Source organism: Typopeltis vanoorti, chromosome 10 (genome assembly GCF_054136105.1).
Source record: "Typopeltis vanoorti isolate ZY-2024b chromosome 10, IOZ_Tvanoo_1.0, whole genome shotgun sequence".
Classification (NCBI taxonomy): Eukaryota; Metazoa; Arthropoda; class Arachnida; order Uropygi; family Thelyphonidae; genus Typopeltis; species Typopeltis vanoorti.
The window spans coordinates 93,665,505-93,691,534 of record NC_143558.1 but is presented as its reverse complement, the minus strand read 5'-3'; the positions used below and the strand labels follow the sequence as shown (position 1 = coordinate 93,691,534).

Genomic DNA, 26,030 nt, shown 5'->3' with positions numbered 1-26,030 from the left:
GATATTAATGCTATTGAGTATATTTGGGCAGAAGTGAAAAGTTTCATTCGCCATCGCAGCATAACTGGAGATATTGACATGTCGAAACTTTTTAAGCTTTCAGAACAGGCGATTGAAAGTATTACAGTTCAAAACTGGGGAAAATATTGCTTTCATGTCACCTCATTGGAAAATATGTATTGGGGCAGAGACGGAATTATCGAAGAATTATGCGAACCTTTGGTGATCAGTTTAAGTGAAAATGGCGATTCGGACATCGATTCAGATGACTATGAAGATTAAAAGGATTTGATAATGGTATTTTTTTTAACCTTTTTTTGAATGGGTTTGTTGAAAGAGTCACAACAAGTCATAAATAATTAATCGGTTTAGGACATCAAAGTGTCTCAGTTCTCTCAACTGTAAGTTTAGAATATCTAAGTTCATTTGAAAAAATTTCTGTTTTTTTGTATAATTATTTTTATTTTATAGAAAACTTTCTTAAAAAATAAACTTAGTTAAATTTTTGTTTTATGCTATACCTTTTTTAATTTTGTTAATACTCTACGTACATTTTTCCAACTGTTATACAAGCAAAATAGTTACACTTTAAAAACTACAATGTTCGTAAAAGAAAAACTAAATTTTCCGACCTGTAATAATAAACAAACACACCCCAGAAGACAGATTGATTATCCTATTATCGGAATGGATTCTCTTTTTTCTGACATGCGCAGAAGTGTCGAGGGACCTCTAATCGGTGGGCGAACTATACTACGGGCGGTTTTCTTGAGGATAAAAAAACCCACTTGCCCGTGATTGACTAACTCGGGAACCAGTCGAAGAAAGGCTTAGAAAAAGTTCCTCCAGTCGGACTAGACTCGAAATTAAGTGAAACTTCGAGCGACCAACCGCAGACAACGCAAGTGCCACTTCCACTGAGCTACACAGGACTGATGTAGACAAGTAATTTTCTATAAAATTACTTCTTTGCCCATGTTTACAATGGGAAAGAGTGTTGACGATCGACTGAATGTCCTGTTTTCTGCCAGAGCTTGGATTGTACGATTTATTATACTCGAAGGGTATTGGAACTTGTGTATAAATAAGTAAATAAAACAAGTTATTTCAGTCTTCCTTTGGTTCAGTTCTGAAAAATAATAATTTCCTACAAGTGATTACTTTTTCCGATTTCTGTGCGTATTATATGACTATATTCAAAAATCGTATCAAAATTCAAATTAACTGTGTCTCACTCTAATATTTGAAAATGATAATCTAATCTCGCTACGAAGTGTAAGTGCTTTATGCTTCTCACATAAATGGCGCGCGTGAAGCATAGCGATTATTCTTTGACCTTTATGCTTTCCATATTTAAAATTATATTAATTTTAAATATGGAAAGCATAAAGCATTTAAATATGGAAAGCATTAATTGTAGAATAACTTAAAGTATACAAAGTTATCCTACAATTAATTCCATTGGAAAAATTAAGAGGCACTATGCATTATGAACTTTTATACGTGGGTGGTCTGAAAAGTTCTCGCACTCAACCATAAATGGCAACACTGTCGAGGTGTTGTCTGTATCATTTGAAATGGATAAAATTGAATATCGTGCAGTTATGAAATTCTTTGTAAAAGAAGGTTTAACGCCAAAAGAAATTCATAAAAGTTTATGGGCACTCTACTCCTTTGTTTTCAACAATTAAGAAATCGGATGCCTAGTTCAAACAAGGCCGTAATAGCTTTGAAGATGATCCACGTGAAGAACTTCAAAAAAAGTGTAAGAACACCAGAAATCATTGATCAAGTGCACGTATGTTATTGGATGACCAGTTAATCAAAGTGTGTGATATTGCTGAGATTATAGGCATTTCAAACGTTCTTTTGAAATGCCTATAATTTGATATAATCAGATATTTTTGGCATGAAGATTTGCAAATGAAAAAAGCTGTGCCAAGATGGGTCCTTTTACTCACAGCAGATCAAAAATGCATTCGCATGAAAATCTTGGAGCGTTTTAACAAGAATAAAAGTTAAATAAAGGGGATAAAAAAATCCCTTATTATTTTACAGCCAGTATGCGAAACTCTAAGATCGAAAACTACGATCTAAGAGTTTCATGTTGAAGAACTATCGGCGAATCCAAGCGTAAGTGACCACCTGGTAGTACAACACCAAGGTAACTCGAAGCAAAGGTGGAGCAAGTTCCCTCACAATCTTTGATATTTTCACATAATGTAAAAACACAGCTCCTAGGAGATGTAATATTGCTTTACATTATGAGGAGAGGTCACTACCCAGACCGGTTTCAACCTTTTATTATTATTATTATTACTATGGATGAGAGACTTGCATTCACCAGTACACCACAGAATCCAAACAGCAGTCAAAACAGTGGACAGAAGCGGGTTCCTCAGTGCCAAAGAAGATAAGGTCATGGTATCAGTGTTTTGGGATGCTAAAGGCATTTTCTTTATTAATTATCTTGAAAAGGAGAAAACAATAACTGGGGAATATTATTCCGATCTTTTAACCAGACTAGACGAAATAAATTTAGTTTAATCCTTAATCCAAGTGTGAGCAAACAAAGTTTGCACCTGAAAGTATCTTCAGGACTAGGGTAAGGTGGTACAACACCGGGAAACTTGTTGCAAAGGTGTAGCAAGCTAACATCACTCCTATCTCAGTATCTCCCATGATGAAAAACACATCTCCTTGCAGATATGTATAATGTTATGCATTAAGGGAAGGGCCACTACTCAGACTAGTTTCGACCTTTATTGAGGTCTCTTCAGTGGGAGCCAGGCTCAATAAAGAATAGACCTCAATAAAGGTCGAAATTAGTCTGGGTGGTGACCCTTCCCTTAATGCATAACATTATACATATCTGCAAGGAGATGTGTTTTGCATCATGGGAGATACTGAAATAGGAGTGATGTTAGCTTGCTCCACCTTTGCAACGAGTTTCCCGGTGTTATACCACCTTACCCTAGTCCTGAAGATACTTTCAGGCACAAACTTTGTTTGCTCACACTTGGATAAAGTATTAAACTAAATTTATTATAGTCTAACCAAGTGAAAAATAAACTTTCAACAGACTAGACGAAAAAATTCATGAGAAAAGAACCCAGTTTTCAGAAGAAAAAAATCATATTTCATCAGGACAATGCACTAGCACACAAAGGTGTTTTGGCAATAGGAACATTAAAGGATCTGCACTATGAATTGTTAGAACATTCACCTTCTATTCCCCAGATTTGGCTCCCTGTGACATCTGTCTCTATCCAAAGCTAAAAATCTTCCTAGCTAGTCAGCGCTTTCTTTCGAATGAAGAGGTGATTGCAGCTGTAGAGGGGTATTTTTAGATATTACTGAGAACCATTACAAAGACGGGATAATGGCGCTGGAGCATCGCTGGTATAAATGTATTAGCTTTAAGGGAGACTGGGTAGTCTGAATGGTTCTCGTCCTAACAATGAAAAAAGGAATTTATAATTTCAAAATTATAAATTTTGAAATTATAAATTCCTTTATAATTCATAGTGCACATCCCTTAATTTTCCCATTGCCAAAACACCTTTGTGGGCATGTGCATTGTTATGATGAAAGATGATTTTTTTCTTATGAAACCAGGTCTTTTCTCACGACGTTTTTAGTCTAGTATGGTTAAAAGATCGGAATAATATTACCCGGTTATTGTTTTTTCCTTTTCAAGATACAGGGGTTTCAAGGGATACAAACAACACTTTGGCTTCTGACAGCTATATATACAGGGTGTTCGGGATAAATTTGACATATTTATAATTAATTATATTTTTCCGTAAGTTACATGTATTAACACACACTTCTCTTCATTTAAAAGTTTGGACCCTTCTTCATTCATATACAAGATGTCAGAAAGGATGGATAGCTGGAACCCACCTGAATCATGGAAGAGAATAACTTGTATCATGATGATTCGTGCCCGCCATCAAAATAAGGATATTACGACTGCTGCCCAATGCTCCCTGAATACAGTAAAAACAATCAGGCATGAACTAGAGACTTGCAATGGTGACTACGAGGATGTAGCAAGAAGAAAGATCCCTAGCAGACGATCTGATTGCGTTCGTACAGCAGAATTCCTCGCAAATCTGCAGGAACAGGTGTTGAAGAACCCTGGCATTGGAATTCGGGCTTTGTTCGTGGAGTTGCTAACTGTAGTCAAGCCCTGGATAACAAGGGTAGCCAATGGTAGGCCGTATGTATGGCAGCAGGATTCGGCCCCTTGCCACACCTCTGGGAAAAGTCAAAAATGGTTGTCTGAAAATTTCTACGACTTCACCAGTCCAAATGTTTGGCCTCCAAACTCCCCAGACCTTAACCCCATGGATTATTTTGTATGGGGCGCAGTTGAAAAAGACACCAATCGCACTTCCAGTAATACAAAAGCCCAGTTAATGGATAAAATTAAAACAGTTTTTGCGGCCCTTCCCAGGGAGACTGTAGCATCAGCTTGTTCGAGGTTCGGAAGCAGAATTGAAGCTGTGATCAATGCTAATGGTGGTTATTTTGAGTAAATCTTGTTGATAGTATTGTAATTAACTCTGCCTGTAATGTTTTTTTGTCAATTCATTAAATTTAATAGATACAAAGAAGATTTTCTTTTTCCTTACGAAACTGTCAAATTTATCCCGAACACCCTGTATATATAACTATTTGATAGAATGACTTGCCTTTTCACATCGATGCTTATGACAGATTTACGAACTCAGAAAATAAAAAATCTTGCTGATAGTGTTGCATTTATGGATGAGATGAGAACTTTTCAGACTATCCACTCCAGACTTTATACGAGGTGTCATTATACGAGGGTGGTCTGAAATGTTCTCGGCCTAACAATGAAAACACAAATTTATAATTTCAAAATTGTTTTTATTTTGCAACATAATCTCCCTCAAGACTAATACATTTATTCCAACAATGCTCCAGCGCCATTATCCCGTACCTGTAGTGGTTCTCAGTGAGATCTGCAAAATACCCCTCTACAGCTGCAATCACCTCTTGATTCGAATAAAAACGCTGACCAGCGAGGAAGAGTTTTAGATTTAGGAAGAGATAGAAGTCAGAGGGAGCCTAATCTGGGATGGATGTTCCAAAAATTCACAGTGCAAATCACTTAATTTTCCCATTGCCAAAACACCTTTCAGGGCAGGCGCATTGTCCTGATAAAAGGTGATTTTTTTTTCTTCTGCAAACCGGGTCTTTTCTCACTAATTTTTTTGTCTAGTCTGGTTAAAAGATCGGAATAATATTCCCTTGTTTTTGTTTTATCCTTTTCAAGATAATTAATAAACCAATGCCATGACCTTTCCTGCTGATGGAACCAATTTTCTCTTCTTTGGCGCTGAATAACCAGTTTCTGTCCACTGTTTTGAATGCTGTTTGGATTCTGGTCTGTAAGAGTGAATCTAAGTCTCATCCATAATAATAAATCGATGCACAAAATCAGTTTTATTCTTGTTAAAACGGTCCATGCTGTTCAGAGGTTTCATGCGAGTGCGTTTTTTGATCTGCTGTGAGCAAGCGCGGCACCTATCTTAGGCAAAGCTTTTTCATATGCAATTCTTCATGCAAAATATATCCTTCACGTTCTGTTGAAATGCTTATAATCTCAGAAATTTCATGCACCTTGACTAGCCGGTCATCCAATACCATATAGTGCACTTGATCAATGATTTGGGGTGTTATTACGCTTTTTGTTATTACATCTTCAAGGTTGTTACGGCCATGTTTGAACTCGGCAGCCCATTTCTTAATTGTCTAAAACGAAGGAGAAGAGTGCCTATAAACGTATGATCTGCTAATGAATTTCTTTTGGCGTTAAACCTTCTTTTACAAAGAATTTTGTAACAACACGATGCTCCATTTTATCCATTTCAAGGGATAATACAGACAACACTTTTGCTTCAGACATCTGTATAAAACAAACTACTCGATAGAATAGTTTGTTTTATAGACTTGCAATTTCACATGGATGATTATGACAGATGTACCAACTTAATAAAAAAAATCTTGAAAGTGGAGGCCAGCATTTCTTAAAATAAGTGCTCCATTATCCGACTGTAACATATATGTAAAATATTAATAATAATAAATAGGGGATATGAAAAGTAGTGGATTTGCGAAGATTTTGTTGCATTCAGCGATTCAGAATATGAACTTACTGAGATGATTTGGGAGTCAAAAGAATTGTTTCTTGCATATTTGTAACTGAAAACACTAACATTACGAAAGATTTTATATTTTATTCATTAAAGAGCCAGCACGGAAAACGCAGATCAAAACTTCATAGATTGTTATTATTTTCTTCTTGGTGTTATTATTATTATTTAAAGCATTGGCGCACCCAAGGAGGGGGCCAAGGGGCCCTGGCTTCTCCAAAAAAGGAAAATGAAAAAAAAAACACTAGAAAAATTTCCGAAAATCTTTTTCTAATTAAAATTCATTTTTTAAAAAATTAGGTTGTGTCGTGTCTTCTATTTCTATGCTACTTATGAATTAGCGGTCACATAAGGTAAGAATACCCTCTGGCTCTTTGGTGAATCACGGCCGCTGTGAACGCAAGACGAACGAAGTAGTGCTTGAGCGCTACTTCGTTTGCCCGAGTCGGGACAGAGATCATGGATATCATGTATTGGCGATCACTGCAGATGCTCAGCCATACCTCGTATGCAATGCGTAGTATATTCTCAAATCGTCTACTCAACTCTCCCACCCCACAAGATTGAATCTTGAGTGCTCGGCCCCCTCCAAGATTGAATCCTGAGTGTGCCACTGATCTGATGCCTGTAACTCAGTGCTGAGCTGCCTGAAGAAAGACTTAGGTTTAATTCTGGTCGCCGACTAGAGGAACTTTTTCTAAGTTTTCTTCGATCAGTTCCAAGGTAGTCAATTTTGGGCACAGCCAAACGGGTTTTTTCTCCCAGAACTAGGTTTTTTCCTGTAAAAACCCGAAGAAAATCGACCGTAAAACCCCCTCCCCATTGTTTGAGATGTTATTATGTTAGGGTTATAGATCTCGAGATGGCAGCACTTGCTAGCTGTCTTCATTGGATTCCACATTAAATTAGGATAATGTTGGGCCAGCTATCTCTGATTGACTACGAATGGAGATTGAGCTGCCTCTCAGTTTCCAAAAGTTAGATAGGCTAAAATGGCCTCCCTACTTCCATATGAGGGAATAAAAGGCATTAGCTGAAGTAAGCTCATGAAGGACTATGAGAAGGGTTATAGGTTTATTATTTCATGTCAGTTTTATCACCTTTCTTATATAGAATAATGATTTTTCGAGCATTCTAACTTTTAGGGGTTATATCTCTTCTTAAACACTCAGTATACAATTCTGTTAGTTATATATGTATGTGATCTCCTACATTTTCAAGCCAAGTTCCTAGCTATTTGATGATTTTATGGCATCAAGAAGCGTAGAATAGATTTTAAACGCCCCCCCCCATACACCTATTGTTGTCTAAAATAGTGTTTTGCAGTCAATTTTTTTATTGTGGGAGGGATAAAACTTCAGTTTCTCATATAGAAAAAAAAATAACTTGTCTGTTCCAAAAGATTGACAAACTTGGGAACTGAAGATAAATTTTCATTATAAAAAATAATAAATAAAGGCTGCAGATGTTTTTTGACGAGCAATTGTAGTAGTTGGCTTTTGGATTATTTTCAAAGGTTTCTGAAAAAAATGTACATAAAACAAACATGATATTATTATTTTTTTCTCTTGATGATTAAACTTTCATGATGACTAATAACAATTTTAATGTTGATTTGGTTTCAGGGATACAATAATCTGCAGTGACTTTCATGGTGTACTCATGTTGTCTCTGAAATTTCTCTATGGCACACGTTTAGGAGCTTTAATTACAGGACGCAGAAGAAGAGGAAATCTAAATAATGATGCTGTTATCCTTGCAGAAGATGATCCGGATTTAGACAACGATCCATTAAAATCCCTTTATGTTCGGGGAATTCCTCAAGCTCAGCTTTTCCGAGGATTTTTATTACAGGGTTATCTCGTATATCCCACGACTCTACTTGGCCTAGAAAGTTTTGAAATTTGTGAAGATGATGTGTTCATCATCACCTATCCAAAGTCAGGTAATGTTATTTTATTCTAAAATGAAATGACACGATTAACATAGGATTAGTTTTATTGACAGTTATCTTGGACTTGCATTTGCATCCATAACACTCGGTTGCTAAAGAAACTGTTCTAAGTTCGATTTTGGTCTCATAGAAGAAGTTTTTCTTAAGCCATTTTTTTTTCGACTGGTTCCCGCGTTTGCTGATTTGACAAGTAGGATATTACCTCTCAGAAACTCAAATTTTTCATTTTATAACCGAAGAAAATCGACAGTAGAACTCACACTATTTCAGACAACAATATGCGGCCTCTCCTCGACTTACGATTATTCGTACTTACGACGGATATCCCATTAAATCCGATAATCACTACACTTCTGATAACCAATGGACTAGGATTAACACCCAAGTCTTCCTTGTCTTAAAGACTAGGCTGTTAACCCTAGTGCTGCTAGTTAAAGAGTTAGAGATTGAAAATGAAAATGTAGAACAGGTGGTGAAAGTTGTCGAAGAAAAACGAATGCGAGAATGAATACTTTACAGGGCTAGAAGCACAGAAAATTTCAGAAGGAAAAAAAGGAAAGAATGAGCCTGCATAGCTCGGTGGATGTGGCGTTTGCATACCACGGCGCTTGACAGCACGAAGGAAGACTTCTTGGTTTCGAATCTAGTCGGCGATTAGAAGAAATTTTTCTAAGCCGTTTTTCGACCGGTTCCCGAGTTAATCGAACTCTGGCACGGGCAGGCGGGATTTTTCTCCCGGAAACTCGGGTTTTTCGTCTAGTAAACTCAAGAAAATCGACCGTAGAATCCACATTATTTCAGACATTAAATACGAGTGTTGGGGTTAGGGACCACGAGATGGCGGCACTTGTTGAGCCGTCTCTCTTCACTGTGTGCCGCTTAATTAGTGATAGCCCTGGGCCAGCTATCTCTGATTGGGTACCAGTGGAGACTGAACTGCCCACTCAGTCTCCAAAAGTTGGATAGGGCGGCTAAAACAGCCTCGTCTATTCCCTATATACGGGAATAAAAAGGCGTTAGCTGATTTTTTTTTATTTTTAAAAAGGGGAAGAACATGAAGTAGTCAGTAAGTCAGTCCCTTGCACACAAAGTTTATGATTCACAAACTGGCAGAAGCATGTTGTCTCTGATAATAAGGTACTTGGACTGTTTGAGGACCAACACAGACAGATTTAGCAGAGTAGACAATAATGTAAGCTGGAATTGCTTGCTACCGAAAAATTTATGCAGAAAAAAAGGAAAAGTGTGAAAATTATGTTGGAAGTAATGTAAAAATTTGTTAAGAAGCCCACTCCTCAGAACCTCTGTTGCAATTCCTGATATGAAAATTTTTTTTGCTGTTGTTGAAGCCGCCCCTAATGAATCATCCAATTAATAAAGCATCAACTTTGAAGAATTATTCGTGCTTCATGTGTTTCCAGCTGATTATTTTATTGATAAGTATACAGAAGTACTATCCTCTTGTTTAATTATTTATTGTAGTAAGGTACACTATACAATAGTTTTATGTTATTATTAATATATTGCATTATTTTACCATAATGCAATATATTAATAAATATAATATATTGAAACAGACTATATATTAGCATTAAAGCATGTTTATTTGTTAATATATTCTTATCAATCTAATAGTCATTTCCGACTTACGACGGGATAGTTGTAACGGAAGTAAGTCCACCTGTATTTTATTTGTTTCGTTTCACAAAAGTAGCTATTTGATTCGAGTTCAACATCCTTCCATACGAAGTATCACATAAATTTTAAAAAACAATAATAGCTTTTATTCCTCACAGGGAGTAGACTAGATCGTTTTAATCTTAACCTTTTGGAGGCCACAGGAAAACTTCAGTCTCCATCGGTAGCCAGTGAGATATGGCTAACCCTATCATTATTAATTGCAAAAGGCATCCAGCAGAAAGTGTCATCCAAGCATAACCATTTTTTGGTCTCTAACCTAAACACAGTCTATTATTGGTCTTAAATGGTATCGGTTTTACGGTCGATTTTCTTGAATAGGGGAATAAAACCAAGTCGATAGTTGTTTTGGCATTAACACTTTGGAGATGGAGGGAGAACTTCAGTCTTCACCAGCAGCCAATCAGAGATGGCTAACCCGACTTACACTAATTATAAAAGGCATCTGGCGAAACGAGACAACCAAGTTTAGCCATCTCGTGGTCTCTAATCCAATCACAGCCTATTATTTTTCTGAAACAGTGTGAATTTTGCAGTCAGGTTTCTTTGATTTAAGGAAATAAAGTCGAATTTTGTGGAGCAAAATTAGCTTACCGATGACAGAGATGAACTAACTCCTGAACTGGTAGAAGAAAGAGAGAGAAAACGTCCCTCTAATTGGTGACTAGATTCAAACGGAAAACAGCGTTCTTTGGGATATCTAACACAATGGGTGCAAATACTTCCATAGACACAGACAAAATAAAATTATATAAGTGAGAAATTAGTCAGCATGTTACACAATCTCTTATGACTTTTGAAAAACTCATGATTTCCCATTTTGTTTAAAATATATGCTGGATGATATCACATCCACTTCCTTTTCAATATTTTTGATATGGCCAATGCTATTTTAATAAAAAAATAAGAAATATAAAGATGCTAACAAGATTAAGACCCAAAAGAAATAGGTGAGGCCATTATAGCCCATCTATTGGAGATGAAGGAGCAGCCAATTTTTTCCCTTAACCAATCAGGACAGTTGGTCCAAACTATCAACAATATTAAATGGCATGTATTAGACTATGGCAAACACTTACTGGCATGTCGCCGTCCCCAAGTAACACAACATATTATTGCCTGAAAGCGAGGGTTCTACTGTCGATGAAATTACTCATTTACTGGATGAAAATCCCAAGATTCAGGGGGAAAACTGCTTACCAATGCCAGATCGACCAACTCGAGAAACGGTTGAAGAAAGACTTCGAAAACGTTCCAACAGTCGGCGACCAGAATCGAATTTCTTCCAAGCCCTATGTATGCAAATATAATTTCCACAGGTATTAATTTCGTTCAGAATCGTTTTGACAATAAAAGTGATGTGATTATCGAACCCACTAAAAAACTAAGTTATTTTTTATGGTTATTTTTTTCATTGCAGTAATAAATGTGTTTCATTATTTCATTTTTATATAGAACTTGACCCTGGAGTTGTTTTTAAATTTTGTTCATACAATACACTGCTTAGAAAGAAGTCAATGGACATGAGGAACACAGAGCCATAGCACCCACCTTAATAAGATGAACCACCTTTCACTGCAATGGCTGCAGCAGTCTTAAAGGGAATACTTTCCACAAGCGTACAATAACGATCAATGGGAATTTTGCATCGTTCTTCCTGTAGACATGTAATAATGTCCTGGACTGTTGTGGGCCAGACGTACCTTGATCTCACCCAACACTGCAGTTCATCTTACAAATGTTCAATAGGGTTGAGATCAAGGCAGTGTGGAGGCTAGTCATGTATGGTGACGTTCATGTATAATAATAAATTATACCCTCAATTCTACTTCTTGGTCTATGGAACCTACAATATTTACTATCCAATCCCTCTCAGAAAAACAGTTGCCCAGTTCTGATTTAGTCATTTAACCTGCACTGGTATTTACGTGTTTACATGTCAATGAATACATTTATGCGAATTTCTATCGAAAATAAAACAATATTTTGTTATTGCTATAGAAATAACATTGACACAAAGCATAAATTATTCGATATGTTTCATCCACGTGAACGTTTGGATGGTTAACTTAAAGATCTTTCATGCTGGTGTAATTCCCAATGACACTTTTCAAAATTATACAAATGATTAGACAGTTTTTGTATTTTTCAGTGATATATGACATTGGAAATATTTCTAATCTATTTATCTGCACTTGAACTATTTGACTGAAATCTTGTAGTAAGTATATACTGAACTTCATATCTCTTCTCTGTAAATATCATATAGCATAGAATATGAGAGCGAACTTTTTTTTCTTTTGAAAAAGAAGAAACCAGTTAATTCAGTACTGAATCATGCCATTGTTTCAGTACTGTCCTATATTCCTTTATAAATAAGACATAAAACCTAGTTTCAGATACTTTTTATAGTAATATAATTTATATAGACCCTGTGAATGGCACAGGCCTGAGTTAAGTGGAAGTGACATTTGAAGCGATAAAGTAGGCTGTCTGAAGAAAGACCTAAGTTCAATTCTAGTGTCTGATTACAGGAACTTTTTGTAAACCTTTCCCGGAACAGTTCCTGAGTTAATCGATCTCTGACATTGACAAGTCGGTTTTTCGTCTTGTAAACTCACGAAAATCAACCATAGAATCCATACTATTTCAGACAAATATATAGTGTTAGGATTGGAGATCATGAGGGCAAATTTCAGCCATCTTATCACTGGGTGCCGTTTATAATTACAGATAGTCTTGGGCCAGCTATATCTGATTGGACATCAGTGTAGATTGATCTTCCCCATCAGTGTCAATTTTTATTTATAAATTGCCAGCAAAGGTTGGTCGATTGGTAGAGCCTCTGCTACTAATGCTTCACGCAAAGAGCTAAGCAAGTTTGAGCGCGGTCAGTAGATGGAAGGGGCTCAATCGTTCGATGCCGTTTGTACACGCTCTCTCTCAATGAGTCTTTGGATTCCCTGGAGGTGTCACATAATAATAAATAATAATAATAATAAATTATATTTATATAATTTATCTCTTTTTTGTATATTATAAATATTAATATCTCTTATAGAAATAACTAAGTACTATATATGGATAACTAGAATCATACATATTGTGATAAGACTAATATTAGCTTCTGATAATTTCCTTCAAGAGATTCATCTCTTAATGTACAGTTTAGATTATCATCACACCAATCAAATTTAGTCGTATACGAGGGTTTACTGAAAAGTTGTGATAATCACCATGAAGGAATTATGAATATTACAGTTACAAATTATAACAAATTGATGAAACAAGTTTTAAAGGATTTTAAGATATGTTCTTTCTTGGGGTTATATCGGCTGCTTTAATATAATTTTTGTTCTGAGTGTTTATCAGAACTTTTCAGCCACCATCGTCTTTAATAATAATATCGAGATAACGTCTGAAATTTTCCTAATTCATTTCAGTGAATAGAATGTTGAATTTTCTCCATAATAATGCTTTCTGATAGGCTCTGTAGGTCAATCAGTTTTAACAGTGCCCTTTGGTTGGAACGAGCTGGAATCAAATCGCATCAAGGATGTGCTTTTGAAATTAAGGTGAGAGCTGGTCTTAAATGGGAAGCAGGGTTTTTTCCTCCCGAAAACTTGGGTTTTTCATCATGCAAATCACCAACCCATTTAGGAGAACAAAACACATGCAATTAACTATCATAATATACTACACAGATAGGATTAATCACCATATCAGAGCATTAATTAGGTTTCAAAGAAGCCAAGTTACTACGCAGTAGTATGCTCTTGAGTCTAATCTGCAAAGGGAAATTCATCAGGATGATTTCCAGAAAAAATGCTTGATGTTTTACAATGCTTTTCATATTTACTTTTTCTATAATTTCTCAAAAAAAGTTCCACTGGGTACTTGAAATCAAAATCTCTTTCAGCTATTTAGTTGATCTTTAATATTCCTTAAATTTCTTCATAATGTTTGTTTTGTAAATAATATCCCATTTTAAATGTTCAGCATAATTCCTCATAATATATCAGATAATAATAATAATAATATATTTTTTAACATTTTATTATTTCTCAGATAAATTATATACATTACATGAACACAATTGTGCACAACAGATACTTGCACGTACATATTGTTTTTAAATAATAATAATAATAGTTGTTTGCAACGTATATTATTATAATATTAGCAATGATGATTATTACAGATGCTTTGCATTTTTACACTCTCTATATATAATACAATAACAATGGATATAATTACTCTATATATATATATATATATATATATATATATATATATATATATATATATATGTGCGCGTGTGTGTGTGTGTGTGTGTGTGTGTGTGTGTGTGTGTGTGTGTTAAAGATACCAAGCTATTTTAAACCTGGTTTTACTCCATTTCCCAAGTAAGCAAACAAACAATAAGGCAAGTTTGCGCCTGCACGTAATGCAAGTCTAGCTGACCCTGCAGGTAGTGCAAGACCAAGTAACTCATGGTAAAAGTAGAATAAGCTCTGATCACTAATCTTAATATTTACCCATAATGCAAAGCACATCTCTTGGAGGAAATGTATGATGCTTTGTATTAAAGGCAGGTCGAAACCGGTCTGGGGTGGCCCCTTGCCTGTAATACAAAGCATCATTTCTCCATAATAATGCTTTCTGATAGGCTCTGTAGGTCAATCAGTTTTAACAGTGCCCTTTGGTTGGAAAGAGCTGGAATCAAATCGCATCATATGTGCTTTTGAAATCAAGGTGAGAGCTGGTCTTATATATATATATATATATATATATATACATACATACATACTGATAAACTTCTTCTGAGCCTATGTAGCTTAGTGGATGTGGCGTTTGCCCACCATAGCGTTTGGCCAAGGAAATTTTTCTAAGCCTTTTTCCACCGGTTCTCAAGTTAGTCGATCTTTGGCACGGGCAAGCGGGATTTTTCTCCAAGAAACTCGGGTTTTTCCTCCCATAAACTCAGGGAAATCTACAGTAGAACCAACATTATTTCAGACATTAAATATATTGTGTTAGGATTAGGGACCACGAGATGATGGCATTTGTTGAGCCGTCTCTCTTCACTGAGTGCTGCTTAATTAGTGATACCTTGGGGCCATCTATCTCTGATTGGATCCAGTGGAGATTGAACTGCCCACTCAGTCTCCAAAAGTTAGATAGGGCTAAAACGGCCTCGCCTACTACCTATACAGGAATTAAAAGGAGCTAGCCGTTAGAGAGATTTCTCATCTTCTTTTTCTGTAGCTTGTCCCACTTAAGTGGGATTGCTGTTTATGGTGAGTCTCCTCCACATCTTCCTGTCTTGGGCTGTATCCACATCCAAGTTCTTCATCCTCAAATCCTCTTCCACCAGCTCCTTCCATCTCTTCTTTGGCCGCTCGCACTTCCTCCTCCCCTGCATGTCCATCTGCATGACCTTTCTTCCCACATATTCGTTCTCGCTCCTCATCACATGACCAAACCATCTCAACCTTGCCTCCTGTATACCTTCACTCCTAAGTTCATAACTTTCACTCCCTCACATAGTCATTTCTCAGACGATCCTTTCTGGTCACACCGCACATCTACCTAACCATTCTCATCTCCACTACTTCCATCCTGCCAATGTTATTTTTCCTCAGGGCCACAGTTCCATAGCTTACGTCATAGCTGGTCTCACTACTGTCCTATAGATTTTGCCTTTTTGAGATTGATAGGCACCCTCTTATTGCATAGCACTCCAGCCATCTCTCTCTAGTTCCTCCATCCCACTTCCTTCTCAGCCTCTCCATCCTCTTCCACTGTTGAACCTAAGTTTCTTAAGTCCCTCACCTTCCTGATGACATTTCTTTCCAGCTCCAGATCTATCTCCTGGCCGCTATGCACTTTGCAACACATATACTCTGTCTTACTTCTGCTCAATCTCATATCTCTCTTCCAGTACTATCCTCCATCTTTCCAGTTTAGCTGCCATTTCTCTTGAATCTGCACACAGCAAGATGTCATCCGCATACAACATTGTCCAAAGCGCTTCTTCTCTCACCTCCTCCGTCACCACATCCATCACTCTTAAACAGGGACGAACTTAATGCTGACCCTTGATGCAAGCCAACTCTCACTAGAAAACTTTCTGTCTGTCCCTGGCAGGTCCGAACTCTTGTCTTCACATTTCTGTACATCTTCTGCAACAACTTGACATATTTCTCAGGTACCTTCTTTTTCCTCAGACACCTCCAGACTTCTTGCCTTGGCACTCTATCGTACGCTTTCTCCAGATCAATAAACACCAGATGTAGCTCCCGGTGTTTCTCTCGAAACTTATCCATCATCTGCCGTAACCCAAAGATAGCATCTGTCATTGATGGATCAGGCATGAAGCCAAATTGCTCCTTTGCAATCTTCACTTCCTTCTTCAGTCTTCCATCAAGAACCTTTTCTAGGATTTTCATTATGTGGGACTTTATTCCTCTGTAATTCTTAGTCTTGTGCATCTCCTTTACTTGTAGATGGGAGAAGAGTAGTTTTCCTCCATTCCTTGGATAATAATAATTTATTTTTATATTATCATCATATATAGTCTTTACATATGTACAATTAAGACATATTACATTTTCTGCTCTGTGCAAAATTCTGTACGCAGTATAGTGTACCTAATTTCTTTTTAATATTTTTTTTCTTTAAATATAAATACACATTTTTATTAATACCAGTATAATCATTTATTATCATACAGTATTGGCATATACATTACAATAATTTGCAGTCTATGATTATGAGGATTAGTTTAATGAGGCGGGATAATCCTCCCCCCCCCCCTACTTCGAAGCTACTGTTAGCTTTTATGAAGAGAGTAGGATTAGCCTTCACTATTTAGACGGGAAGATTATTACAAGATGGCGGCTCGCGTGTTAGTGTTTCGTGTCGTGTATTTTTGATGGTGAATTGTGAAATTGACTGATAAGTTTTTAGAGATTTATGTTTATTCTTTAGTAATATCAATTATTTGCTGCTGCCATAAACAGGTATTTTATTTCCCATACTGGTTTATCCAAGTACAGGTAAGTCAACTGACTTCACAAAGGCGATACGCTAGGCCTACTACCATTCGTATCGCCATTGTTGTTGTACTTTAACATCTTATTGCTGGTTGACACGCCTATGCTTGATATTGCAGGCAGTCCTTTGCGGCTGCGGGATATTTTACAAAAATTTCTGCTGGCAGGTCTTCAGACCTGCGGGATATTTTATTAACGCACATACGAAGTTAAATCGATATGAGCGTACCTGACCTAGACGTATTCACTGACTTGCTCGATAAAGAGCCAGCTCTTGAACTCATTGATAAACTCCAAAAGAAGTTCAAGCTGACATGGCCCACTAGTATGATTTACCCCGACACTATTATCGAGTCACTCGATAAAAAGCTAGCACTCAGTTTTATTAAAAAGCTCCTCAAAAAGTTTGAACGGGATTGGCCCGGCTACTTAAATTTGTATTCCTCACCTGAAGTCGATGCTGAGGAAAATGAAGACTCCCCTCAAATGGAAGAAAAACTCAGTCTAGTTGTCTCTACCTCTAATCCTTCTGGTCAAGAAGAAACCCACGCACGTAAGAAGAGAAAAATTCTTGCTGCTGAGTCAACAAATGTTGTTGGTATGGACGAGGATGTTCCCATTTCAGATCCCTCTGCTTCCCCCAATGAAAAGGTGCCACCGATTATCCTAAGGGAAAAGCAGAGATGGTCATCACTCAGAACCATCATGGCTAATACACAGATTCGTTACACGTCTGCTAAAAATTCAGACGAGGGAATACGTATCCAGCCCACCACGGTGGCTGACTATAGAAATCTTACAAAGGAACTGGACACTAGAGGAACCCAATATCACACATTTTCACTTGCCTCCGAAAAAAATCTGAAAGTAGTCTTACGTGGAGTCTCCGAGGATATTGACACTGATGAAATAGTTGCTGACCTTAACCTACAGGAACTACCCCCCCATAAAGGTTACTAGAATGTTTAGATCAAATAAGACACCTATGCCTTTAGTTTTAGTAGAAATTCATAACATTTACAAAGACATTTATAATTTAAAATCAATCTGTGGACTCAAAATCACCCCAGAACCATTGAGAAAGAAATCATCTTCTGGGCAGTGCCACCGATGCCAAAAATTTGGCCATGCCCAGAAGCTATGCAAAGCTCAGTTCAAATGCCTAAAATGTGGCGAGAATCACCCCACACACACCTGCACCAAGCCAAAATCCACCCCGGCTAAGTGCGCTAATTGTGGAGGTCCTCACCCTGCTAATTATAGAGGGTGTATACATCACCCCAAAAACAGATGGAATGATACAAGTCATCAATCTACCTCGTCATCTAGTGCGAGAGTTCCTGAAGCTCAGGCTACTCAGTTCTCCAAGAGTGAATACATGACAACAGGTGCTCGCCCATCATTAACTGAGCCCCTTAATAAAACGAATCTTCAACATCAAGTAAGAACATATGCTGATGTGGCCTGCTCCAATCAGATAGTACAAACCCAGAACTGGAATAATCCACACTCAAATCTATCAGCTGTTATCACCTCTTCTCTTGCAAACATGCTGCAGATTTCAGCAACTCAAATCCATCCTTAAGTGTCACAAAAAGATTCCTACAGCAAACCCAATCCATATTATCTGCACTCTCTGATGCATAGGAAAAAAATCGTCCCAAATTCTCTTAGGATTATCGGTTGGAATGCCAACGGTATAAAAAACAAACTGTTAGAAATCCAGGAATTTAATAATAGATACAATCCAGATATACTGCTAATTAATGAAACTCACCTGAGGCCTGCTGACACCCTGAAATTCAGAGGGTATCAAATTTATAGAAACGACAGGCTTGGGTACAGAGGTGGAGGTACAGCCACCCTTATCAAAAACTATATCAATCATCACTCAATAACCAACCCTACTACCACCAACCTCGAAATCACAGGAATCAATGTTCTCACAAACTCAATTGGAAACCTCAAAATTTTTTCTGCATACAACCCTCCATTAAAGACATTATTGACCTCAGATCTGGATGCCATCCTTGGAGTAAAAGGACCGGTCATCATTGCTGGAGACCTCAATGCAAAGCATCCTGCTTGGAACAGTAAATCTACCAACAAAAATGGTCGCATCCTCTCTAGCTACACAGGATTAAACCATGCTGTTGTGGCTGGACCTACCGAACCAACTCATCTCAGTACATCTGGCACTGCTGATATCCCGGATATAGCCATCCTGCAAGACATTAAACTACAGTACAGCCTTACATCACTAAACGAGCTGTCGTCGGATCACAACCCAATTCTACTGCAATTGGGTGAGCAAGAATGCCTGCCTCCTCCTTCTCATTCAGGCATATCGTGGGAGAGATTGTCTAAAGCACTTCTGGATCAAATAGGACCCGTCCCTCCCATATGCACACCAGAAGATGTGGAATCTGCAGTGACTAGCTTCACCCAACAGATTAAGTCCGCTATAATGGTTGCATCCTACCAGAAACCTGTTCCCAAGCCTGATCGTTTGCCTGAGGACATTATGGACCTGATCAGAGAGAAGAGCAGAGCTAGGAAGAGATTTCATAACACTCGCGCACCTCAGGATAAGACAGTGCTTAACAGATTGAATGGAGCAGTAAGAGATGCACTTAAAACACATAGAAACGAAGTCTGGGATAAAAAGTTAGCCTCTATCTCACCTATTGATCACTCTATCTGGGGACTACTGAGAAATATCAAAAATAAAACCAGATCCCTCCCCCCTATAATCTCAAACCAGGGCCTAGTCCACACAGATGCAGATAAGGCAGAAGCCATACTTAAAAATCTTGAGGATCAGTGCAAACCTTCTTATAACAACATTGATTTCAATCATCTGTACAAAATCCACAGACAGGTTAGGCATGCACTAAACCTCCCGGACACCAGTGCCGATCATATTGCACCCGCATCACCTGTTGAATTATATGATATTATTAAAAAACTTAAGAACAATAAAGCTCCTGGACCAGACAGCATCTCAAACAGGGTGATCAAGCTGCTGCCTCGAAAAGCTATAGTGCATCTGACCAATATAATAAATGCAATCTTAAGACTTCACTATTTTCCTTCCACCTGGAAAATGGCTGATGTGATTCCTATACATAAGCCAGGCAAAGACCCACACTTACCGCAGAATTATCGTCCAATCAGTCTCATCTCCAATCTGGGTAAAGTCGCAGAGAAGGTCATCCTCTCACGACTCCAAACCTCAGTAAATGACCTAGACATCCTCCCTAAAGAACAGTTTGGATTTCGACAACACCATAGTACTACCCAGCAAATCCACAGAATTGTGGAATATATCACCACCAGCTACAACTGGCGCCAGTGCACAGGTACGGTATTCCTAGACCTATCTAAAGCATTTGACAAAATCTGGCATTTTGGACTCCTGCACAAATTTATCTCAGCCGGTATCTCACTAAAAATGGTTCATCTAATCCGTTCATATCTTCAGAATAGATCAATGCAAGTTAAAATTAACGGTTCTACATCGTCCCAGCGCCATATCTTTGCTGGAGTGCCGCAGGGATCTCTACTGGCTCCATTGCTGTTTTCTGTATACATGTCAGACATCCCACACAATCCGATGACTTCCATTTTAGCACTGTATGCGGACGATACGGCAATACTAACCAGATCTCTCAGACCCCACTTCGTTACTAGAAAGCTTCAAGAAAATCTTCTAAAGCTGGAGGGTTGGTTCTCCAAGTGGAGATTGGAAGTCAATCTCCTGAAAAGCTCAGCGGTTCTCTTCTCAAAAAGGCCAATGTCTCCTGCTGGAGATGTGTTACTATTCAATACTAAAATTACCTGGCAGAAAGAAACAAATTACCTGGGTGTGATTCTCGACAAAAAGCTATCTTTCAACCAACATATCAAGTCTGCATGTGCAAAAGCATCTAAAGCCATAGCTCAGATCTACCCGCTAATTAATAGAAATAGCAAACTCAGCAACAGAATCAAATTGCAGCTATACCAGATGTCGATTCGTCCTATAATCACCTATGCCTCTCCAGCCTGGAGCCACACCTCTAATACTAACATTATTAAGATACAGCGAGTGCAGAACAAGTGCTTGAGGATGATTCTGAACGCTCCGTGGTATGTTAGAAACAGCCAACTCCACAGAGACACAAATATTCCCTATATTCTCTCTTATCTACAATCCTTAGCTTCCAAATTTTTTCTAAAGACGTCCACACATCCCAACGATTTGGTTCAACAAGCTGCAGCATACGAGGCAACGGACATATTTAAATATAGAAGACCAAAAACTATATTAGCCTCCTATAGCGATACATAATCTCCATGCCCATTCAGGGCGAGCAAACTGCTCGTAAATTTTACCCTCACTGTAACCAGGACAGATAGCGGGGAATATGAAAAGCATCTTGCTTCACCCCTAAAGACATAAATGTCAATTGTCAATTGTCCTTCACTGTTTATGTTGTTTGGTACTGTATATGGATGGAATGTAGGCGTTGGATGCTGGTGATTTGTCATGTGTACATAAATGTTAGTGCAATATTAACGGTGTTGGTATAGTTTCCAGAGTTCGGGTTTTAATGTTCTGTAGTTGTCTATGTGTTTTAAATTTCTTGGTAGGTTGTTGAATCGCGTGGATATCAGATGCGATCTCACAAAATAACCGTATGAGTTGTTGAAGGGTCTAGGAATGTAAAGAATTGTTGTTGGTCGTGTTATGCGATAATATGTGTCTCTGTTGTTACGATAGGCGATGTTGAAGTAATTTCTCAGTAACATTATGTAGTGTTTTAGATTTTTAATGCTCAGGATTCTATGTGTCGCCATAAACGTTTCGGATATTGGCTGTTTTGCATAAGATCTCCAAATCACTGTTGACAAGGTGTAATATTTCCACATTTGTTAGGTGGCTGGTTGATGTGTTTGCGTACACCGTTATATCGTATCTGAGTAGAGATTCACAGATTCCGTGATTTAGGAGTTTTTTTATGTTAGATGGAATCATGACTTTTACTTGGAAGAGTTTTGCTCCGATGGTGCGGAATTTTAATGTGTAAGTAATCTATATGTTTTGTCCATTTAAGGTGGCAATCTATGTAAAGGCCAAGGTATTTTTCTGCATGTGTTACAGGTTTGATTTCGGGATATTGCAGATATTTTTGTTGTTAATACAGTGGTATGTGTGAGACAGTGTAGCGATAGTGGTGCGGGGCACGAGATTCTCGGATTATATATTATTAACATCTGTGTCTTGGTGCCGTTGATTACAATTGAGTTTTGATAGAAGTATGTTTTGATTTCATTTAGGTCCTGTGCATTTGCGAGAGTCGTGTTTATGTCTGTGTGAATTGCTAGTAGCGCGATGTCATGTGCGTACTGTAATATTTGACTTCGTGTGACAGGTTATGAAATCGTTATGTATATGTTGAATAGAATAGGTGATAATATGGTGCCTTATGGACTACCGTGTTTTAATTGTATAACCCATCTGTAACATGAGCCTATTTTTGTTACTTGTGTTCTATTTAAGAGATAGTTCCTGAAGTAGGTATGCATTGTTCCTCTTATCCCTATTGAGCATAGTTTAGTCAGTAGTATGTTATGTTCAAGGGTATCAAAATCTTTGGTTAAGTTAAGCAGTGTAAGGACAGCGTACTTGCTTTTATCGAGGGCTTTGTTTGGGGCGACGGCGATGTCTTCTAATAAAGTGATGATGCTTTTTGTTTTCTGAAAGCTGTATGGGTTTTGTGAGATCTGTAGTTCTGTGTGTCATTTCTTTTACTATGTTTGTAGATTGGCGTAATTATCGTAGATTTTAGTGGTTGTGGAACAATGCCAGTGTCGAATGTTATGTTCATGTGTCTCACAAGTATTGTATTTATTTGCAAAAAGTGTGTTCAAAGGTCTATGAGTCTTATTTTGTCTATTCCTGTAATCGTCTTTGGTTTTAGTTGTAAGAGTGCTTTCTTCAGTTCCTGTTTTGTTACTGGTGGAAAATACATAGTTTGTTGTTCACTTTGTGTTGGTAATTTTTTGTTTATTGTTGGTTCTGTCAGTATTAGCGCATCTATATTTGACAAGGTGTGGTTGAGCAGTGTTATCAATGTATGCCAGTGTTTCTTTATACTTTGTGTGTGTGTGTGTGTGTGTGTGATAGTGAAGTCGGTATTGGTGGAAATGTTGTCTGTCCATTTCTTAAAAGAGTCAAAGACCTTGAAGTTTACATTGTCTGACTGAATATGTTCGCCTAGATTTGAAATCTCTATTATATAGTTTTTAAGGTGATTTTAAATCTTGTTCTTAATGATGTGGAGAGTTAATATTTTATAATGATAGGCTGTGTAAGTCGGATTCTCTTGCACTTATATAAACTCGAGTGTTTTCATTCTGTCTCAAAAATATCTGCGAATCCTTGGTCTAGAAGAACTTGTTGTTTCTCTCTTTTTGTTTTCCTTGCTGGGTATAAAATATTATTAAAGTATGGAGTCCATACTGGGGTTGGGAGTTTCTTGTCAGTTAGGATCAATGTTGTCGGCCTTGCTACAAGAATCTGATTTCTCAGACTTCTGCTGGTAAAACGAGCGATGATTGGTGGTGGTCTCTCTTTGTTTTTCTGTGGGCCTCAGTTAATAGAGGTGATGTCTGTGATTGGAACTGGAATGCCAATTTTGGTAACGATCAGTTGCACTATGTTGCTTAAGTATTCTCTCTTTTCTTTTGGTATTCCCTCTATTCAAAGTTCTTGTTTTTCCCTTTCTTTTTGTAGTATGTGTTCGATTTGGCATTTCAGGGTGTTTACCTCTTTCTGCAATTCTTCATTTTCGTGCTTAAGGTTTTCTTATGTTTCTATTGCTAAAGTTAGTTTCGTCTTTATGTCTCGCACAGTTACTAACATTTCTTTAAAGGCCATTATTGTACTGTATGTAATGTTCACACTCCTCAATTTTTTTTTGTTAATTTGTTCCATGTGTGTATTTAGCAATTCTTTAACCATGAGTCTGAATGAATCAAAATTATCTGTAATATTAGGATCAGGAAGGGGCTTACCTTGATGTGAGTCGTTGATTTTGCTTGGTGTCTGTTCTTTGTTCTTCATTTTCACATGGCATTGAAGACAGCGCCATTGGGTCCGTTTTGCAGCTCCTTTTGCTTTCCACGTGCTTTCTGAAATCCCAGAGCATTGGTAATGTTGTCTTTGTCCACATTCAGAGCAATGCGGCCCGTCACCTTTGCCGCTTAATGGCTTATTGCACTTGTTACAGCACATTGTGTTTGACCGTCGATGTTTCGGTGGCCTTTGGGCTTTCTTCCCTTTAGCAATTGTGGTGCGACTTTTAAAATGGCGACCTCCTTAATAATAATAATAATAATAAACATCAGATATCTATGTACTCAAAAGACTAATTGCGAGAGGCAAACAATGTTACACAAAAAGCCCATCAAACAGTGCTTCAAACTCATTCAATGTATCTGCAGTTACCATAATGTGAAACAGAGCATTCCACTGACCAACCACTCTCTATGAGAACCTACCCCTTATACAACTTTCAGATACGTCTCCTTTCTCTATCCCATCCATCATTTTATGAAAGATTTCTTCCACATTAACCTGGTAACAACCTTTTATCAGCTTAAATATCGCAATCATATCCCTCTCTTCCTCCTGTTCACAAGGCATTGCATACTGCATTCTCCCAATCTGTCCTCATATCCCAGAGACCAGTAATGACTTTAATAATTCTTCTCTGGAAGCTTTCCAACATATTCTCATCACCATGAAAACTAGTGGACCCAGCTGTGCACAATAATCCATACTAAGCCTGATCACGAACTTACACAATGGAAACCGAACCTCTTTAGTTTTACAAGTAAGGTCCTCGAGCCTAGCAAATTTCAAAATTTTACACCTGGGAACATTGAATTGACAGTGTCATACTGTTTCTCATCCGAACAATCTCTTCAAGTTCCCCTGTAAAGCCACAGCATCTGATTTATTTTTCATCACTCTCCCGAGTTTTGCGTTATCTGCAAACAATAGTATCATATATCACGAGTTAAACCTGTCCCAATATCATTAATATATAAATCAAATAAGAATGGTTCCAAAACTGACCCCTGCTTCATAGGACTAGTTACTTTCCTCTTTCGAGGGAGAGTGTCCTCCATACTCAACGTACTGATACCTATTTACCTATCCACCTCACGTCTAACAATGGTATTCTTTGTGCTGACAGCATAAAGAATACCATTGTTATCAGTCCCCCCCCCTTTTTTTTATCCCGTCGCTCTCTCTCCAATACTTTAACCATAACTCCAGTACACTGATCGGCCTATAATTTGTTGCAATAGTCATATCACTATCTTTGCGAAGTGGAAAATTTTGCCTTTCTTCCACTCTTTTGGCACAGATTGTTGTTACAAGAAGCTTGTTTCTAACTCCTTGGAACATTCTCTTAAGACGTGGTGATATGTCATAAAGTTTTATTCTCTTATTGACATCTAGTTTACTTAACTCCTTATATACCTCTTGCTCTCACTATTAAGTCTTCTCATTTCATTCTCAAATCAGACTTGAGTTGAATTCACACTGAGGATGAAACATCCTGATAAACTGCTCACTGAAAACCTTGACTATGCCCTGTGCAGCAGTTACCAATCTTACATCCTCATTTCTATTTCCCACATATGAAGCCAATTCCCGAGGAATTTTCTTGGCCTGATATGCTCATTTCTGCTTGCAAACTGAGGCACTCTCCTGGCCTGCTCTCTATACTTTTCGTGCAACTGATTATTATTATTATTATTATTATTCAGCTTGTGTTGCTTCCAAAGTTCCTTCTTCTGCTAGATTTCATGTTTAATCCCATCATTCAACCATTTTACACCTCCCTGATTCTGCCTTTTTGAGCTTGGAATAGATACATACACTGTTATGTATTTCTCTGTTAATTCTCAAGCAGCATTTATTTCCTTACTGCTCAACTCATTCCATGCTATTACTCCAAGCTGTCTTCTGTCATAATCACCCACCTTGTAATTTCACATATCCTTCCCCTTGCAGAAGTTTTTCATATGGCCAGCCATAACCTATGTGATCATTCTCACCAACTGGAGGGA

At 37.7% G+C, this 26,030-nt stretch overlaps 1 protein-coding gene across 6 annotated transcripts in view; it reads left to right on the top strand.

Annotated features, from left to right (window-relative positions):
- The window catches only part of LOC150102597 (sulfotransferase 1B1-like), a 213,354-nt gene that overhangs the window by 19,939 nt on the left and 167,385 nt on the right, over positions 1 to 26,030 (top strand). For all 6 annotated transcript variants that reach the window (XR_016548926.1, XM_090399000.1, XM_090398998.1 and 3 more), the window contains exon 2: positions 7,814 to 8,133. Coding sequence is in view for 5 of the 6 variants with exons in the window: in XM_090398998.1 (XP_090255124.1) it covers positions 7,814 to 8,133 (320 nt within the window). In the remaining variant the exon portion in view is untranslated. The remainder of the gene's footprint in view (positions 1 to 7,813; positions 8,134 to 26,030) is intronic.